The sequence below is a fragment of the Furipterus horrens genome, unplaced genomic scaffold (genome assembly GCF_987537825.1).
Source record: "Furipterus horrens unplaced genomic scaffold, mFurHor1.1.pri manual_scaffold_7, whole genome shotgun sequence".
Classification (NCBI taxonomy): domain Eukaryota; kingdom Metazoa; phylum Chordata; class Mammalia; order Chiroptera; family Furipteridae; genus Furipterus; species Furipterus horrens.
Genome location: NW_028327177.1, coordinates 97,935,901 through 97,954,899, shown reverse-complemented (window position 1 = coordinate 97,954,899; position 18,999 = coordinate 97,935,901). Strand labels below are relative to the sequence as shown.

Here is an 18,999-nt window from a genome sequence, read left to right as displayed (position 1 = left end):
CCTCCCTGAGTCCCAACTCCAGGGACGCCAGCCAGTTCCAAGGCAGCTGAAACCAGGGGTGGCTGCTAGGAAGGCAACTTCCTAGGCCTCCCCAGCGGTGCGGCTGAAAGACAGGGTTGGTTGGGGTAGCACTTTAGGGAGTCAAATGTTTGATGGTTGGGGAAGGAAAAAATCAAGAATTGACTCTGGAGCAAAGAGGCTCTGAGAAGTTGGAAGGGCTGATGCATTTCAGAGTCCAGGGGGCACATAAGAAAAGCCAGGGGCTCAGGAGCTCCTGTCTGGACCATCAGGCCTGGAGACCCTTCTGTGACTCAGAAGCAGAGAGCGCTTCAGGGCAGACACAGCCTGCAGCTGACTGGGTGTCATCCACCCACCCCCTGCCCACTACCCGTCCATCCACCAATCAGCCACCCATTCATCAGATAAACCCAGCATCCTGGGCTAGGATCTGGGGGCACACAGCTTAGCGACTCAGTTCCTGTTTCCATGGGTGCCTTAAGTTTGCCTTTAGCTGGGCTGGAGACCCCTGGGATCCTCCAATCACTTCCCACGATGACCACCTGCTGCACCCTCACCAGTCTCGGACAGGGGGCTCTGAGAGCCTCTCCCACCTGAACAACTGCAACTGCCCCTTCCTGGCTCTCTCTGCTTCCAGAGAGTGCTTTCTGCAGAGCAGAACCAATCATTGCTCTCTGCCTAAAACCCTGTAAATGACATCTCCCACCCATTGCTCTTGGGACAAAGATGAAGTCCTTCCTATGACTTCTCAGCTTCATCAATTCCACGCAGAAGGCGCTTTCCCTTACTTTCTTTGTTCCAGACACTCAGTCTGCTTCTAGTTCTGCAAACATAACCCCTCCTGCCCCAGATTCTTTGCCTCTGCTGTTCTCTCTGCCTGAGGGGCTAAGGGCACACTGGGCAGAGCACCCCACTGAAGGAAGCAGAGGGCAGCTTTGTTCAATGGCACAGCATGGGACACAATAAGGCTGAAGGAGGCTGGAGTCACACTGGGAAGGACCATGAATGCCAGTGGGGCTGGAACAGGATCTGGCTGTGGGTTGTGAGGGCATTTTCCTACCTCCCACTCCAGGGTTCCCTCTGCCCAAGCCAGGCTGGGGTTTCCTAGGGACACTGGCCTGGGGTCCTGGACACAGTATGGGCACAGTTCTGGAAGAAATATTCATCATCAGAGTACCTCCCCATCAGGAGGCTACAAGAGGCTACTTGTGGACTGGAGGCTGTTGCTGCACTAGGGAGAGGGCCTCATGAGACGCAGCTCCAGAGTGAACGTGGCAGGTGTCCAGGCTGGGCTGGCAGAAAAGGCCCAGGCCTGAGAAGGGACATCTTCAAGTGGGCAAGCCCTGCCATCCATTCAGTCCCAGGTCAGCTGAGGAGCCATGTAGCTTTACACCAGTCACCCTGAGGTCAGTTTTCACACACCTGTGGAATGGGGAGAAACATCCTGCCAGATGGAGGGTGTGAAGAGGTATCATCATGTGGTGTCTGGTCCTCCTGAAGTCTTTGTCCTGCCACTCCAACTAGCAGCCTCCCATGGCAGCAGGGTGGCTGAGGAGGCCCACAGTCCAAATCTGCCCCTTCTTCCCCCGACCCCCAGCACACAGTCAGGGAAGCCCTCCACACAGGCCAGCTCCAGGCAGACTGTTCTCTCCCCAGTCGCACATCACTCTGGCTGTGCCTGTCCCTGTCTATAGCCTCTGACAGCTCCCCTGGCTCTCAGAATAGAAACCATGCTCCATGGCAAGGTGTGCACTGTCAGCACCGGCCTGGCCCACCTTCTCCACCTCTCCAGCATCCCCTTGCTCCTCACTCATGGCACTGCTTTCCTTCACTGACCCTGAGCTCAATGCACAATGTCCTGGCTCTAGGCCTGGTGTCCTTGCTCTCCTTTTCTACTGGTCCAACTTCTCTTTATTCTTCAAAACTCAATCCCAACCATGCCACTTTCAGGGAGTCTTCCCTGATACTCCCGAGGTAGGGGTAAGATGACTCCCTCTGGGCTCCTTGCGGCACCTGGTTGTTCTCTCGGTAGCAGCCGTCAGAGTAGGCACTGCCTGCCATGGTGTCCAATGTACCCACAGCACTCTGAGCAGGGTCTGGCCCATGTAGGTGCTGGAAAGCACTCAGTGTACAAAACAACAAGGGGTGCAGACCTACTTCCAACTGTTCACGCAGGAAACTTGCCTGACTGGCTAGGCCAGAAAGCCACCCATGACCCCTCTGCTGTTGTATGAATTCCACAGCCCAGCCCAGTGGTGGTGTCCTGGAGGAGCGAGGTGGGCACCCTCTCTCATGTTGGTATGTCAGAGCAGCCCACACAGCACGTCTGACAGAGCCCCCAGGGCTGCTCCCTTGTCTCACAGCTGCTCAGCCTGAGACCTCGGCCAGCCCCTCAGGCTTGAGGCAGTGGCAGATAAAGTGTTCCCGTGCATCCGGCAAACCTGCTGCTGGAGACCCCTCCCACCAGCCTCTCCTCTGACCCTTCTAGACCCACTTAGTAAACACCGTGTAGAGCTCAAGAGCTGTGAAAAAAATGTTTTCCCTGATGATCTCGTTTGCTTCGTCTTAGCAGGAAATGAGCTCATTTTCAGCTTTCCTCTGGCTGCCAGGGAGCTCAGAGCAAAGCTTTGTGTTGGAGCCACTGACTGAACTCTCCTCCTCCTTGAGTCTTCTCTTATTCTCATTGCTTTTGGTTTTATTCTCTTTATGCTTTTTACTTCTAAGCCAAAGACATTTTTTTTTTTTAAGAACTAGATGGAGTAGTTACACATGTTTTTAAGAATGCTTTGCCTGTGTAGGAATTGGTTGGAATCTTTGGGGTACCTAACCTTGGGGAATAGATAGGAAAGGACTTTGAGTTGGAGGCCTGGGTCACCCCCATGGGACTGGAGGCTCTTGGGAACAGATGCTTCCTTCCTGTGACCGGGGACCTCATCTCTGTCTCTTCTCTCTTCCAATGCTAGCTTCTTTACAGGCCTATTCCTGAGCACAGGTGTGAAAATCAAATTGTGTCATGCAAATCCTATTAGAAAGGAGCCCAAAAGCTTGCTGAGAACTTCTACCCAGTTCACTCTTTTATTAGGGGCTGGGGCAGTCAAAACTGGTATTCATGGACCAAGACTAAATCTCTGCTCCCGGAGAATGTTCTCCTGCCCTAGGTCCCAAGCTGGGAGCTAGAGTGACATCTTACACGGATGGCTTAATCTCTCTAAATCTTAGTTTCCTACTTTGTAAAATGAAGGGACTAGACTGAAAGCTCTTCATGGGGCTACTGGCCACAGGCCTTTGAGGGGCTTTCAGTGGAAGATTCTAACACTATAGAATGCTGAGTGTTTGGGATGCGGTTCTGCAGCCCTGGGTCAAGGCCAGATGGAACCAGAGAAGTCCACTCCCGGGGCTTTCACTTTTCTTTATTTGTAATAAGTGGAACTCCCCTACCCATTGTGGTTCAGGCCCCACAGGTGGTCCTGTGGTCGCAGGATGGCAGCCGTCTGCACACCATGGTGTGGCATGGGGTTGGGGTGGGTAAAACTCCTCCCATCAGGACTAGAGCTCCACAGACCAGCAGGAAAACTCTGTTCCTGGGGCCCCCTCTTGGTAATCCAACTTGAGCTCTCTGGAATGGAGAGACAGACAGAGGGACAGACAGTTAGCAAATCTCAGGTGAGAAGAGAGGGAGAGAACTGGGCACAGGAATGTGGAGGGTGGAATTTTGTGGTCCCTTAGAATTCCCTGCAGCACTGGCCGACAAGGCCCAGGGACCCGAGGGGACCCAGTTGTGTGTGGTGTCCAGGGTCCAGGGCTCTGAGAGTTCAGGGAGTTTCCTACGGCCCCCAACTCACCCTGTGATCACTGGCTGGTGTGTTTTCTCCAGGTCTGAGCTGACTGTCCTTTGTGGGGTCACACTGAGAGCTGGGTCAGACATGTCTAAGGAATCAACCTATCACCTGACTATCACTAGTTCCTGGGCGAGGACAGGAGAGCAGAGGCCCCAGAGCCCAGATCTCAGCCTCCTGGCCCTCATCCCTGCTCTGTTAGCACCGAGTCACCTGGTAGCATGGTGGTCATGCCCTTGAACCCTCAGTGTTCGTTTGCTGTCATCTGCTGCTGATGAGGGCCCCCAGAGCACGTCCTGATAAAACTGGCCTGAGACACAAAAGGTGGGTCAGCGAGGGGTAAAGACACAGAGACTAGTAGACACACACGCCAGCGGAGTCACTGCCTATTTGAAGGCAGAGGTGGTTTCTGAGGGTTCGCTGAGCAGGACCATGGGCAGCATACCAAGGGTTCCGCTGACATGGCTGGAGAAGCGGTCAGTGTCCTGCAGAAGCAGCCGAAGGCCCTTCCCAGGGCCATCCCAGTACATCATGCCAATGGTCACTTTGTCTGGACTGCTGAGCAGCAGGAGTCCCGCCTCATTCATGGTGAGCTTGAGGCTGTGGGGAAACCCAGCCTCCTGAGAGGAAGGCAGGCATTGGGCCACCCCCAGGGGACCTTGGCAGCTGGGGCAGCTGCCCTCTTGTCCTCAGGAATTCCTGTTGTGGCCTTGCATGGGAAGTCAAGAAAATATTTTGAGCTTCAGTTTCCTCATTAGTAAATGGGGACCAAAGTTAATTTAGTCATATCTGATGATCCTGGCAGTTATAACACAAAATAACAGTTCCCTTCCCTCTGGTTTCCTGAGATCTGGTTTCTCATGAATTTGTTTTGTATGACTCAGGGACTCAGGGGGGAGCTGATACATTGACTCTGTCCCTTTTGTTTTCTGTGGCCAGTGCCACTTTCTTTTGATGATCAGTGTTTAATTGTATGTTTTAATGTCTAGAAGGGCAAGTCTCTTCTCATTCTGCCCTCTCCTTTTTTACTTAAAATAATCTTTGAAATTCTTACCTTTAGGGTTTTCTTAGGAACGTTAGGCTCCTTCAAGCATGTTGAATAAGACCCTGCTGTTACACTGAGGTTATTTTAAATGGAATTACACTAAACTTATACTGTCTTAACGTGATCCAACGTAAGAGGTGTGGTCTGTTTTCCTTCATGTATATCTTCTGTGGTTCGTGAAGGTGTGTGGACTCTCTGTTACTCCCATATATACACTCACTTTTGGTGTATATGTCCCAGACAGAGAAATGCCTTGTGTATTTATCAGATAACAGGAAACTTTAATGTCTTTTATGAAGTTGGGAGGTTTTGGGGGGAGGCTCTCAGATTTGCAGAGTGCTCACTCATTTGTCAGATGGAAGCCAGTCTCTCCTGAAGGGCTCAATTAGAGGGAATGGATAAGGTTCTTCATACCCAGCACAGGCAGGGGCCTCGGAGGGCAATGCTCCCAGAGGGCCAGGCCACGGCCTCTCTCCCAAGCCTCCATGACTTCCAGGGCTGGAGAGCTGTGTCTGGAAGGCTCTACGGTGAGGCAGCCCCACCCAGAAGAGGTCACCTTTCACCTCTGTTGCCCACCAGCTGCCTGGTGTTTGATGCCAGGTGAGCATGTCTCTCCTCATCAGGGCTTCCAGTGTATGCTAAGAGTAACATCATAACCTTCCCTGGTGGACAGTCACTTCCAATGTCTCACTACGGTCCTCCTTACCTCACCACATAGACAGCTGCCTTCTGCATGTCCAGTGGGCTCTGCTTCTTCTAATGAGCAAAATGCCCCCAAGCCACATTCTCTCATCTCTACCTCAGGCATGGGACAATTCTCCCTAGTTATGAGTGGGGAAACTGAGGTTAAGAGGGTCTAAGTGGCCAGCCCAGGGTCACACAGGGTTAGCAGCAGAGCTAGCTCCAAACCACACTGTCCCCTACATGGCAGAGTGACCTGGGTTAGGTGCCCAGGACAATGAGTTAGTGCCTTCCAGAGCACAAGGGGTGTGGTGCAGGGCTCAATGCCTATGCCCAACCTGTGAGTGCAGCCCACTGCAGAGGACTCGTGCCTAGCCCAGCCATTATATCCCCAAGCCTGGGGCCTCAGGCCACCTGTTGGCACTGTCACCAGCCAACGGAGCCTGAGAGGTCATTGCTAGTGCCCAGCCCAAGGCTTACCCTGGCATCACCGAGAACAGAGTTTCCTTCCACCTGTATGCAGAGTTTCTTCGGTTCCGAGTCACGACCACCTGCTCAGGGGACACGCGGACCTGCAGCTGCAGTTTCTTGAAGGTCACCTCGATCCATGAGAACTGGGCCTTCTTCATCTCATGCTGGCCCGTTACCTCAATCCCTGTGAGAGCCGGGAGTTCAGAGCTGTGGTGCCCACTGGGCACTGGTCTGGACAGGAGGTCCTCCCTGACTACGTCCCCCAGAGTGGTCCTTCGCCAGCTCCCTCCTCAGCGCCCTTTCCCCAGCCTTTCCTCACACCGGAGCCTGGTTTCCACGGTCTTTTCTCTCATCCCTTGGTTCCATTTGTCTGTGGAAGGGCCCCAACTTCTCAGTGATGGCCCCCTTCAGATGAGCCCCCTGAGAAGGGAGATCTTGTCTGAATTAACATTTATAAAGGCCCCATAGTGGCCCTGCCCTGAGCCAGGTGTCTGACCAAGTGTGAGGTAGAAAATCAGTGGTTCCCCCCTCAGGGAGCACACAGACTGGGAGCCTGGCGTGCGGAAGTGGGAGGCCGGGCGGGAACATCTCTAAATGCTGTATATCTCATGTTGGACATAACAGTTCAGCTCAGCCGGTGAGACCCTTCTGGGGGCTGGGGAGCAGGTCGGCACAGCACACCTCTCGCCTCCCACCATTCGTCCCCTCCACATGCTAGAGCCCCACCACTATCTTTTAGGGCTCTGGGCTTCTGCCCACCTCTTCCTCTTCCTAGTGAACCCCCACTTGTCTGCCAAGGCCCAGTCACTCCTGTGTGACCCTGTGTAGCCTGCCCTGACACTCAAACAGTTCTTGTCTCCTCCTCTGGGCTTGTCTCTACATCGCTCTGGGCATTGACTACAGGCCACTGTGCTTGTCTTTACCCACATCCTCCTCTCTACCCCTGAAGTATGGCCACGCTTAGGGGCAAGCCCATATCCAGTCACCCTGGAGGGCCAGGCCACCTAGACCTGCATATGTGGTGCCAGTGAAAGGCCTATGGGTAGGTGTATGAATAAAAGGGCCAGTGCTCTGGGCATGACCATGCCATGACCCAGGACAGGCCCCCACGGGGCATGTGTGCCTCCGTGGGCAGGTGTCCCAGTGTTGTCTACAGGGTGCTAAGTGGGGGCACTGAGTGGCATGGCTGAGTTTCTCTGGGTGGATGACTGGTCAGAGTCTCACCTTGGTCAGGGTCTGAGAGCAGGTTCACTGGCGCCTGAGAAGGCTTGATGTCCACACAGAGTCGGTCCACACTCTGCCCAGGCAGGGGCAGGATGACACTAGGAGCCTGGATGGGGGCTGGGACAGCAGATGAGATTTCTGGGGCAGGTAGAACAAGTTGGGGGGCAGGGATGGGAAAGGGTGTTGAGTGGGACTAGTAACTTACCTTGTGATGGGGCTCTTGGACTTGTTTCTGCAAGCAGAAAAAGTCTGGGTTTCAGCATCATCTTCCTGGGGAGTTAGGGGCAGGGGAGTTGAAGGATGGAGTAGCGGATGGGTATGGCCAGGGTTCCTTCTCCGCTCCAACATTGAGATCCCCAGGGGTCTCCCATACCAGGGTCTTTCTGCTGTGGGGCCATAGTGTATTGCAGGGACTTTAGTCTGGGAGCTACCTTTGCTACTTAAATCCACAGCATGAAACTCTCCACTGGGACCCAAGGGGGCAGGCACTAGCACAGGAGCAGCCAGAAACAGAAAGGGAGAAGGTGGTCAGGGTTCAGAGGAATTGGCACGCCCTCCAGCCATCACTGCCACCTGCCAACTGCCACCCACCAAGCTCCAGCCCTGCCACCCCTGCCCTACATGTACCCAGCCTAGGAGGGCCTTTGCAAAGAGATCTTCAAACAGAAGAGCACGCTATTAGGATGAACACTGAAGAGATAGGGTACAGCCTGGCTTTGTGGCTGTGTCTGAGTCCAAATGTGGAGATCAGAAACAGCTCATGGGACCACTAAAGGCTTTGGGAAAGGAGGAAGCTTTCCCTTTCTTGAAGGTTCCATCCTGAGCTAGCCTCCAGAATGTAATGAATCTGATTCAGTGAAAATAAAGAACATACAACTTACTGTCATGTCCCACAGCAGCTCTGCCTGGTCTGCGCCCAGACCTGTGTGTGGTGCTTTCTCTCACCCAACTCTACAGGCAGGTTTAATAGCCCCTTTGAGGGAACGAGGCCCCTCAAGGTCAGAAAGTGGATTACCTGACATGCTCGGTAGTGTCGGATCCATGGGAACAAGATAGGATGTATAAGAATCAGGTCCAGATCGTCCATATTTAAATACACCAGGTTGCATCCCCGAAGCTCCAGCTTTAGAAAAGTTGACACCTTAAGTCTTCTCTCAAGCAGTGTCATGGGTACCCACTGTCAAGGCTCTGGGACCCACTTCAGGAGAAGGACACCGAGAGGGCAGATGGCTCCCTTCCCACACTCAGCACTCTTGAGAGTCTCTCCCCCCACAACCAGGAGAAATTCAAAGCTGTAAAAATGGACCCTTCTGTATAGCTGCCTCCTAATCAGACACTCCTGAACTCGAGTCCCAGCCCTGCCACCAGCCAAGTGAGTCAAGAAAGTTACTCCCCCACAGTCAGGGCAGAGACCAGTCTGTGGCCAGTGTCAAGGTTCTGTCAATCTCCCTTCCCCTCCCTCACCTCCTTTTTTACCCATTAGTCTGGGCCCTCTGAGTCTCTTGGCATGAAGTCTGAGGACAGAATGACCTAGAAATCAGAGAGACCTGGGTGTACATCCAGCTGAATGGGGACTGTGGCCCCACTGCCCAGGGCAGCCAATGTCTGAATGAACAGGCAACTAAATGTACCAGTGTGCTTGGGCAGATGACCCTCACCCCCACCCCCTCTCATCAGTAGGGCTGGGCTGGAAAGGTCCTGGCCAGCAACTTGGCATGACCATTGTCCTAGGCCCGACATCAGCCAAGTGGAATGCAGGCAGCCTTTGAGTGTATTAGGTCCTTACCTGAATGAACATTCCTGTGACTCTTTTCTGGAAAAAACAAATAATAGAGAGGGAGAGGGATGGAGAAGGAGAGAGAGAGACATACACACACACAGAGATACATAGTTGGAGTGGTTTGGATAAATTTGAAGTGCTTATACTCAGCCTTGCTTCCCAACCCCGGCATGACACAGGTGCAGTGAACTTGGGAATGCTGGCGGACCTGGTCTCAGTTTCCTCATCAATGAAATGGGATACATCTCCTGGGGGTCCTGGAAGTCTGTGTGGCAGGGTTAGGGTCTTGGTTGGGATGTGGGGGAGGGGATGGGGAGAACACTGGGTCAGAACTGCTACCAGAGGCTAGGAGCCCATTCTCACACACACCATTTTCCACGGGCTTCTCAGCAACTTGAGACTGGTCTTGGCCTTCAGGTTTGGTGACCACCATGGACGTGAGGGGGGTCACAAAGCTGTAGTTGAGTGACAAGCCCAGAGCTTGGGTCTTAAGAGCCTGCTTCTCAGCATCTGACGCGGAAACCCTGCGGGTTGAGAGCATCAGAGGCTCAGCAGGTCCCTGGATGCCTAGTTCGAGTCTCCCTCCCTTCCAGACCCTGGGACAGGGGTGGGGGAGAGTGAGTCTTGCTAGGAGAATGTGGAGCTCAGATATAATACCGTGACACCTTCCCTCCATGCCTAGGAGCTGTCCTATGCCAGCTGTGCCATCCCACCCGTGAAGAGCTTGGGGAGGACCTGAGGCTGTGTGCAGCTGCCCCAGTGGGCCCTTGGTGTTGCAGGTCACTCACATTTTCTCCAGTAGTTGCTGGATGGTCAAGTATGCCCAGAGTCTCTCCATGAAGCCATGAAAGATGTACTTGGGGCTCCGGAACTCCTCCTCCTGATCTGCCACCTTGGACTCCATTTGGAAGCTGATGTTCTGCATGAGCTGGAAAGAGGAGCCCAGCCAAGACCAGAGCAGTGAGGGCCTGACACCCGCACCTGGCCTGGCGCTTCTGCACACTTCCATGAGGAACCTGGTTGGAGCTGGGGCAGGTCAATGCATTGGCTGTGAGGACCTCATTTCCTTCTAGTCGAGTGGGGTACAGGGAGGGAGTTGAGGGGTATAAGAGGCTCATCCACAGAGCCCCCAAACATGAGAAGGCAGTGGAGAGAAAAGGTAGAAACTATTGCAGGTGCAACATGACAGGCACAGAGCCAGGGGCTCAGGTCAGGTAGAGCTTTTGGGAGGAAGGGAAATGAGGGTGGGATCTGGACCCCAGGCCAGTGTAGAAATAGTAGCAAGTGCAGTTTAGAGCAGAAAGGATCCCCAGACATAGCCCACGCTCACCCCAAAGATGGAGACTCTGGGGATAGAGAGGGAAGTGCCTTCCCCAGCAGTCAGTGGCAGGGTTGGGAAGAGAACTGAGGTGTCATGGCCCTGATAGGATTTGGGGTCCCATCTACTCCAATAAGCTCTCCCCTTGACCAAGCTGGTACCCTCTGCTGGGACTGGGCGCTGTGCAGTGGTGACAGTGAGGTTCGTGCCCAAGTTCTGGGTGTATTGCCACTTCCTTCCCAGGGGTGGGGTATTTTGGTCTCAGACTGACCTGGCCAGCAGCCTGGGGAATGGGGTCTGGAGGCAGAGGAACCCCAGCCCTCTCTTGTTGCAACTCCCACAGCAGCTAAAGACCTTCACAATGGAGATCGGATCCTGTCCCTGCTGCTGGAACCACCCTCCTCTGTCTCAGCAGAGCTGGGCCTCCCAAACCTCTGTCACATGCAGGCCACCTGAACAAATGGTGCCCTATCCACACATACAGCTATTTATTGGATGATTTTCATTAAATGAACTATAAATAGACTAACTTTCTTCACTCGACCTCATCCCAAGCAATAATACCTGTGAAATCTTAGGTCTGGAGTTTGAGTTATAATTTTCAGAAGACACATTAAAATAAATACATAATTACTAAAACAAATACATGTTGCGACCCCCACCCCCCCTTGTCACCTTGGGTTCTGTACTTTGGAAACTCCCAGCCTAAAGGATAAAAGCAGCAGCTAACATGTATGTAATGTTTTACATTGGGCCAGGTGTTAATCCCCACAGCAGTCTTACAAGGTGGATAAAGTAACCAATTCTCATTTCCACACAGGAGGAGAGTGAGGCACAGGGAGATTAGGTGACTCCTCGGGACTCAGAGAGGTGGCACAGAGGGATGTGAAGCCAGGCAGTCTGGTCACTTAGCATGCACTGCCCATCGTGACACTTGACACTCTTCTGAGATGGCCCTGGGCCCACCATGTCCGCCTGTGCCCTGTCCACCTCTTTTTCTCCCCACACATCCTGCCCACCTGCCATACAAGCTTGAAAGCTTCTCCCATCATGTCACCCCTCTGGTCTCTGCCACCACCTCCTACTCATCCCACAGTCCCAGCTGAGCCTCCTCCAGGAAGCCCTCTCTGATTCTCAGGCCAAGTTGGGCTCCTGTGCCCCAAGCCTGAGTCCCCAGGTTTATCCTCTCAAGAACACCCAACCTGCAGGTCCTTGTTTGTGTGATGATTTACCCACACTGTCTCTCCCATGACAGCAGTATCCCCAGGACCTACGGGAGGGTCTGGAGCAGAGCAGGCACTCAGTTTCTCTTTGTGGAATGAGAGGGCCCCTGTGGCACACACAGGGAGGACTGGACAAGGACAGGGCACTGTGTGGTGAGCCAGGGTCCTGACCCAGCTACAGCAGCACCCAGGGCAAGTTGAACATCAATCTGCTCATCCGTGAAGTGGGAGCAGCGCCCCCTGCCTTACTGCAACCTCAGAGCACTGGCATAAGGACAGAGGGGACTTCAGGCACCCAGCGCCCTCAGGCACAACAGCTGCACACTCTGGCTATGGAGTGCCTACCACACGCAGGCAAGCACAGGTGCTCTCAGGAGAATCACAGCATTATCCTGTTGAATCTCCACCCCCAAGGTCAGTCGGCTGGAGTCGGGCAGGGCTGGGGTTTGAACCCAGCCCCTCCGAATGTCTGCTCCAGCTGCCCTTACCCCCCGGGATGACTGACCACACTCACCAGCTGCCCGCTGACTTTGGCTGAGAGCACATCAGGGCTCAGGACCCGGAGCTTCCCGGCCACCACCATCTCGGAGCCCTTGAAGAGCAGCTGGAAGTTGTCTCGCGTGACCTCCTCCACAGAGTTGCTCGGGTACTCAAAGGTCACTGCTGTCATCAGTGGGTTGGCCACTTCCTGGTAGAAGTCCTGCAGGGTTGGGGGGGGATGGGTGGAGGGTGGTGTCACGAGGGCCAGGTGGAGTCTACCCGCCTCTCTGAGCCATCCCTTGCTCATGCAACCCCCAGGGGCGAACTGGCACCTGCAGCTGCAGGGCAGAGTCTGAGTCCTCGTAGATGCGCCGGGCCAGGCCGCCATTGTCCAGTGCCAGCTTCTCCAGGAAGGTGTAGCTCACGTCGAAGCCAAAGCCCAGGCAGAAGAGGCTGTACTGGCCACCTATGGCGTCCTGTACGTTCCTCTGGATCGTCTCGGGGTTGGTCTCCCCTGGATGCAAAGTTTAAGACATGGGTGAGAAAACAGTGATTTGCTCAAGGGATATTCCTGAAATCTCAGAACCAGAGGGGCTCCAGGGAAGCCCTCCCTTCCCCATGTCCCACAGCAAGCCAGGATGGAGCGCTAGCTTCTCCCTCTGGGCGGTGTGCCCGGGAGTTGCCAGCAGTGCCCTCACCCATGGTGGGGTCTCCATCAGTGAGGAGGAGGAGGAGGGAGATACTCCCTGCGGGCAGCAGCTCCTCCCGGTTGGCTTTCTCCAGCAGCTGCACAGCCATCAGCATTGCGTCATTTATGTTGGTCCCTGAGGGGCACACATGCTCAGGACGGCTCCCAGGAGGGGCTCCGTGCCCAGAAGTCCCCACCCCGCGGGGCTGCAGTGGTGCGCACCTCCCTGGGCGTGGATATGGGCAGCGTAGCCCCTGGCCTCCTCCACATTGTCGGCTGAAGCTGGGACCAGCGATGGCTTCCACTGGGTTGCTTCCGAACTGAAGCTGACCAGGTTGAACTGGTCTTTGGGGCTGAGGTCATCTAGGATCTTAATTAGGGCTTCCCGGGTCTGGTCAAGGGAAGGGGAGACAAGGTGGATGTCTCAGTGGGGCCTCCTTAGGGGTTCATGTGCTCTTGGGCTGCACCCCCAGGCCTGTACCTGGAGTGGGGACATGGTGAATTCTCTAGTGGCAGGATGAGCCCCATACTCTGACCAACCTTGACCCCTGGGAGCCCGCAAATCAGAAGGATGGAGGAGAGAGGGTCTGCCTGCTGGACCAGCACTGATGGTATAAGGCATCTGAGGGCCCCTCCCTGGCCCATGAGACCCACCTGCTGGATTTTCCTGCCCATCATGGAGCCACTCTTGTCAATGACAAAGATCACATTCTTGGGTATTGTGGGCAGGCCCTCAGGGGCAAAGTAGTGCACAAAGTAGCCATTCTCGATCTGTGACCAGAGTGAGACATACCCCAGGTGACGAGAGCTGCAGCCCTGCCCTGCCCTGACCCCACCCAGGCTCTTTACCCCAAATCCTTGCGTCCCCATGCTCTCTTCATTTAAGCCCCTCCATCTCTGTCCCACTGCTAATCTCCCCAAATCCTCACCATCTTTTAGGCCATTCTCATGCTGAAGACTTTCCTGCTCATGCATAGTCCACTAGAACTCTACCTCCACTTTACCTCCTATTTGTTTGAATACTTGAGGCAGTTTATACCAAAAGGTTCATATATAATAAACCTGAGATCCATCAAAAGAATGAAGACTCCAAAAACAAGGTCCATCAAAAAAGTAAAGGAGAAGCACAATGCTGCCAGAACTTCTGTGAAAGAAGCTATTGCAACTGAGCATAAGACTGATTTGTGAGCCTCCTGGCAGCCAAGGCAACAAGGGACACCCTGCAGTGCAGTTCTTTAGTAGAGATGAAACTCTTTTCATCAAACAAAACTAAACTGCTTGCTTTCTGTGTTGCACACACTGATTCACAGGAACATTTTTTTCCCCCTTTTCTTCTAGAACACCTAGGCTCAGGCGCTTGAGGAGGGATGGTTATTACGCTCTCCCCTGGAGCCCAAGCACCTGAAGGGAGCCTCCAGAGAGGGTCCGATTCACATCATAGCGGACAATGAAGTTGCCATCCACGACTGTGTCCTGCTTCTCTGAAGATTTCTGCTGCTGGGAAAGCGTTGGCTTGAATCGTATGTGAGCCTAGAGAAATGACCAGGCTGAAGTTGGGAGGAGCAGCAAAGCCATATCAACAACACCCTTGCCCCATCTGAAGTATGTACTTCAGGGTGCAGTCTTGGGTCAAAGCCCAGGGACTTTCTCTCTGGCTGAGCTGTCAGGCAGACTGCCTCAGTAAGTGGGTGGGTGTGAGCAGGGGCTGGGCTCAAGATGTGTGCAGTCCAACTGCCTCCTCCTTCCCCCTGGTCCCGGGAGCCTCCCATCAGTGTCCTCTCCAAGTCCTTGTCCCCTGATCTCAGGGTTCAAACCAGCCCCTGTCGTCCTCTGCCAGGCCTTGCCCTCCCTGTTGGCCATATATCAGCAGGGACACAGAGACCTCAGAAGTCCGTCCAGCTTAGAGATTCTTCCCAGCTATCCCATTCTCTGGAAATTCAGGCTCGTAGGACTGGCCTGAAGATAGGCCCCTCAGTACCCTCACTGGCCAACTGTGGCAGGCCCACCTTGGTCTGGTTCTGTGAGATGGTAAGGGCATCTGCCAGTTCATTGGTCATGAAGGTGCTCTCTGTCTCTAGAAAGCTGATCCCCTGAGGCTCAAAGATGTGAATGTCCATCTGGAGGCAAGAAGGGGGTCACTGGGTTAGTCAGGAGCCAGGGATGGGCCTAACAGGAGGCAGGGGGGGAAGGAGGGGCCACCCTCAGCAGCACGGGGTCATCTAGGAGGCCTTCTGGGAGGAGGCAGCAGCAGGTACCTGCAGGTGCTTGACCAGCTGCTGGGGCCGGACTTTCAGCAGCAGTTCGTACGCTCCCAGTTGCCGCTTGAGCAACTCCTCATATACCAGCTCAAAGGTGACCTTGGCAGAAGGAGCCACATTGACCGATACCTGGAACTGTTCCATCTTTCTCCCGGTGGCCCTGGGGGAGGAGGGCATCAGGTCTACCCCTCTAGACTAGGTGGGGTGTGAACACTGGTGGCAGAAACAGGGCCAAAGGGCTGAAGGCAGGGGCGGCTTCTGCCCCACCCCCACTGAGGTCCCCCACACCCCTTTGGGCTCACTTGACGAGGCCAGCGCTCTCTCCCCTGGCCACAGCTGCACTGTACTGCTCCTGGGCTGCTTCCTTCTCCTTGATGTTCCCTGGGTAGGCCACACCGTCAATGATCCTGGGGCAGGAGGGCGTGCGTTGTTAAGAGCCTGGTCAGGGCAGCCCACTGCAATCTCACCTCCTCCAGGGAGCCTCTCAAAAGAGTGACCCCCACCTTTGCCAGACCCTACCTGTTTATTATGCACCTACTGTGTGCAAGACTCTGTGCAGGACCCTGGGTAAGGGCAAGTGGCCTCTGCAAGATATTGCAGGCCTACATCTGCCTTGAGGCATTTACAGTGAACATTCATTATACTGAATGGATGGGGACAGGGGTAGGTTGCAGAGACAGGGCTCAGGGCTCAGCTAGATACTGGCCCCTCTTCTCCCTTCCAGTCTGGCCCCACATTCCAACTGCCCCTTCTACCCCATAGGCAGTTTCCAGAGGAACCATCAGTCACCAGCGAGAGCTTTCTAGGCTGCATCTGCACCCAGCCCTGTGGCCAGTGGCGGGGGGTACAGACTGAGGAGGAGGGATATGCTGGGTTCCCAGACCAGTGGGAGACACAGGGTGGAAAGGCTCTGAACCCTCTTTCCACCAGCACAGGCAGGGTACTCTGCAGGCTGGGTGGCCTCTGGGAAAGTGGGTTTTGGACAGCTGTTGTTGGGACTCCCAGGGGTGTGGACACAATCCTAGTGGCTGCTTTTTGGTACAGAAAGAACTGCCTGGGCTGTTCCTCTGAGGGGAAAATGACTATCCTAGAACCTCCTTGTGGAGTGATTAGGGATGTGGTAGGCAAACATAAGCCTGTTCTATCTGGAGGAATCATGAAAGGGTGGGAGTGTGCGGAGGAGGGTAGGGAAGGGCAGCCTCGACATCAGGACTGAGTGTTCCTCCTTCCCACCATTCTGACCCTCCTGGTCATAATCTAACCCTGGACTAGGGATGGGGTTAATGTGCGAGCCACAGGGCTTCTTCTCCCAGATGCCTAGTTGGGGTCCCAGCCAGGTCAGGGAGCAGGGTACCCTACCCCTCATTTCCCTATCTCAGGCAGCAACAGGATCTGGGCCCAGAGAGGGGTGCAAGCCCGGGGCTCTCAGCAGATGTGCTGGGCCTGAAGCCTCACAATCCAGTGGTCTTGGCACCCATGTGCAGGGCTTCAGCCTGTGAAGCTCATGCTGTGAGTTGGGCAGCGTAGGCCCTGGCTCTGAAGGGAGAGAGGGGCCAGCCCCTACTGCAGGTTTTCAGAGGTCCCAGGGTACATTGGGGACCCTGCCTGAGAAAATGCTCACTCTCTGTTTCATCCATCACCCTCCATGAGTTTCAGGGATCAGCCTCTCATTGGCCTGTCCTCCCCACTGCCTCTGCTGTGGGGAAAGGGACAGACAGAGTTCTCATGTTAAGCAAACATTGCAAAACTGAGTCAGGAAGGGTGGGGGCGGGAGGACAGGAAAGGACAAGGTGAGGATCACCATCAGCTCACAGAGTCCACAGAAAACCCAGGGGCCTCCCAATGTGGCCTGTGACCCACAGCAGAAATGCCCTTTCTTCAGTATCCCAGTTGGGGGTGGGGAGACTAGCTTGGCTTCAAAATTCCAGTGACAAGGAGGTCCCACACCTCAGGGCATCGCTCCTTTGTGGGGCAGCCCAGGGGTTAGAAAGCTTTCTGTATTCTGAGCTAAATCTGCCTTTTGGTGACTCCCTCCGGCCTGGGCCTGGCCTCAGAATGCCCCAAGTCTATCTGTGCTCCTCAAAGGCAAAGACACAAAAGTATTGTCATCCTCCACCTGCCACCTGGGCAGCACTTGGGAATGACAGAGGGATGGGTGGAGAGAGGGATGGAGGGATAGATGGATGGAAGACAAGTAGGATGAGAAGAGGGAGGGATAAGTGGAGAGATGGGTGGAAGGAGGGGTGGAGGGGGGAAGGGGCAGATGGAGGGATGGAGGGATGAAGGGAGTAGGGGATGGAGCGACGGGTGGAAACATCTCTGAGGAGGCATAGAGTTCCTGAATGAAGCCTCTGGTTCCCTGTATTGTCTACAGGTGGAGCGTAGGCAGCTCACATCAGGAAGAGGCCCTCTCTTCCCCAGAGACACGGGGCGGGGGTCAGGTGGCAGTGCTGGGCTGGGGAGGGGCAATGAGGAGGTGGGCAGGAAGCACCTACATAGAGAAGTTGGTGATGAAGGCTTTCTTGGGCAGCTCCATCTGGAAGGTGGCCTCCTGCACAGTATCAGCTCTGTTGACTACCCTGCTGGTGATGACCGTGTGGGCAAATCGGGATGAGACCTTGGAGTCCACAGTGAGGCTGTAGATGTCGATGTCATTCTGGGCCAGTGAAGGAAGAGGGTGGGATTGTTTCAACACCAGCCCAGCATGGGGCAACACCCTTCAAGAGTGAGCCCTGACCCCCAACCCAGACTGAGCAACTGATCAGATCTCAGGCTAAACCTCATGGGCCAATTCATATGTGAGCCTTTCTCTCAGATAAGAGGCAGCTGTGTGCTTCATGCCCCGCCCTGCAGTGCTTGGGCAGGGATGGGTCTGTCAATATGCAGAGGGTGGTTGAGCCCGAACCCCAGTGTGTCTGGGAGGGGACCCTCACTTGTCCTGGCCCTGGTGGGATCAGGAAGCTTAAGGTCTTAGCTCTGCCCACTGAAAGGCAGCAAACAAGTCCTTTGATTTCTGGCGACCTTAGCCTTGATGGAAATGGAGGAAAACAACTCCTGCCCGTCTCCCACAAGGGGCCTAAAGGAGCTGGGAAAATCTGGAGGTATCGAGGGTCCAGTCTCTAAGAGCTGGGAATCTCTTTGCCCCCTTTCCCTGTAGCTATGGACCTTTCCCAGTTGCCCCGCCTATCCCACAGGTCACTGACCCAGGCATATGTTCTTTGACCCAGGCCTAAGGTTCCCATGTGCACACATGAGGAGCCTTACACACTTCCTGCCTGCCTGCATGCGGCACACCTGTGTATACACCAGCTCTGTTCAGCTGCACACATAGCTGAGCACAGAGGTGGGGGACTGGCCAAATGGCTTGTATATACATATGAGCATCTCCTCGGTGCCAGGCACTGCACTAAGCACTTTTTAAGAGTTACAGGTTTCATTTCCACAATAAACCTCCCAATAGATTATATTATTAGCCTGTTTCACAGATGAGGAAAGTGTGACAGAGGAAGCATAACTGCATTGAGGTCATTCAGCCAGAGAGAGGTAGAGCTTACTCCCCCCCACCCCCCACCGCCCCCACTCACTGCTGGCCTCCAGGGGCAGCTTGCTAAACTGCAATTCCTCACCTGGAACATGGACATAGGATCACCCCTTCTGCTGAAGAGGAGAGTGTCCATAAAGCCCTCGGGGTCAGCACCGTTTCCCTGCATACACACGGATCAGTGCTCACTTGTACTGACACTCTGACACACACAGACTCTCCCCACTTCCCTCATTCACCAGCTCACATCACTCATGCTTAGGTGTGCACACAGGTGCCCATGGCACCTGCTACCTTTTGAGCAGAGGTGGCCTGGAGGACAGACAGCAGCGAGAGCAGGACCAGCACGATGCCACAGGTGTGGGCAGAGGCAGGGATCTTCATTCTGGCTCCAGTGCCTGGCAGGCTGCTTCTGAACTTGAGAGAAAGTGGGGAA

At 54.6% G+C, this 18,999-nt stretch overlaps 1 protein-coding gene across 4 annotated transcripts; it reads right to left on the bottom strand.

Moving 5' to 3' along the window:
* Positions 1 to 3,407: 3,407 nt before the first annotated feature.
* On the bottom strand, positions 3,408 to 18,999 carry ITIH4 (inter-alpha-trypsin inhibitor heavy chain 4). Of its 4 annotated transcripts, none has more exons than XM_090284039.1 (25): positions 18,858 to 18,999; positions 18,649 to 18,726; positions 17,518 to 17,678; positions 15,325 to 15,429; positions 15,020 to 15,182; positions 14,771 to 14,881; positions 14,166 to 14,294; positions 13,419 to 13,535; positions 12,987 to 13,155; positions 12,775 to 12,900; positions 12,409 to 12,590; positions 12,111 to 12,296; positions 9,844 to 9,983; positions 9,425 to 9,579; positions 9,264 to 9,320; positions 9,062 to 9,088; positions 8,740 to 8,805; positions 8,291 to 8,398; positions 7,707 to 7,763; positions 7,481 to 7,507; positions 7,276 to 7,413; positions 6,061 to 6,235; positions 4,300 to 4,454; positions 4,068 to 4,164; positions 3,408 to 3,634 (listed from the first exon to the last, which is right to left on the bottom strand). In XM_090284039.1, exons 1-25 carry the CDS (start codon positions 18,945 to 18,947, stop codon positions 3,565 to 3,567), a joined length of 2,889 nt encoding a protein of 962 aa, XP_090140165.1. In that variant the 5' UTR covers positions 18,948 to 18,999; the 3' UTR covers positions 3,408 to 3,564. The 4 variants fall into 4 exon arrangements, with proteins under 4 accessions (XP_090140165.1, XP_090140166.1, XP_090140168.1 ...); XM_090284040.1 differs by having other exon boundaries at positions 7,276 to 7,392; XM_090284042.1 differs by lacking the exon at positions 18,649 to 18,726 and having other exon boundaries at positions 7,276 to 7,392; positions 18,858 to 18,998.

What these genes read in the sequence shown, in the direction of transcription:
- ITIH4 (XM_090284039.1), bottom strand. Translation starts at nt 18,947, where the DNA reads ATGAAGATCCCTGCCTCTGCCCACACCTGTGGCATCGTGCTGGTCCTG. An exon ending in ATCCTATGTCCATGTTCCAG is followed by an intron (nt 17,679 to 18,648) that starts GTGAGGAATTGC and finishes TCACTGGCCCAG; the next exon opens with AATGACATCGACATCTACAG. An exon ending in ACTCTGCCCTGCAGCTGCAG is followed by an intron (nt 12,297 to 12,408) that starts GTGCCAGTTCGC and finishes CCAACCCTGCAG; the next exon opens with GACTTCTACCAGGAAGTGGC.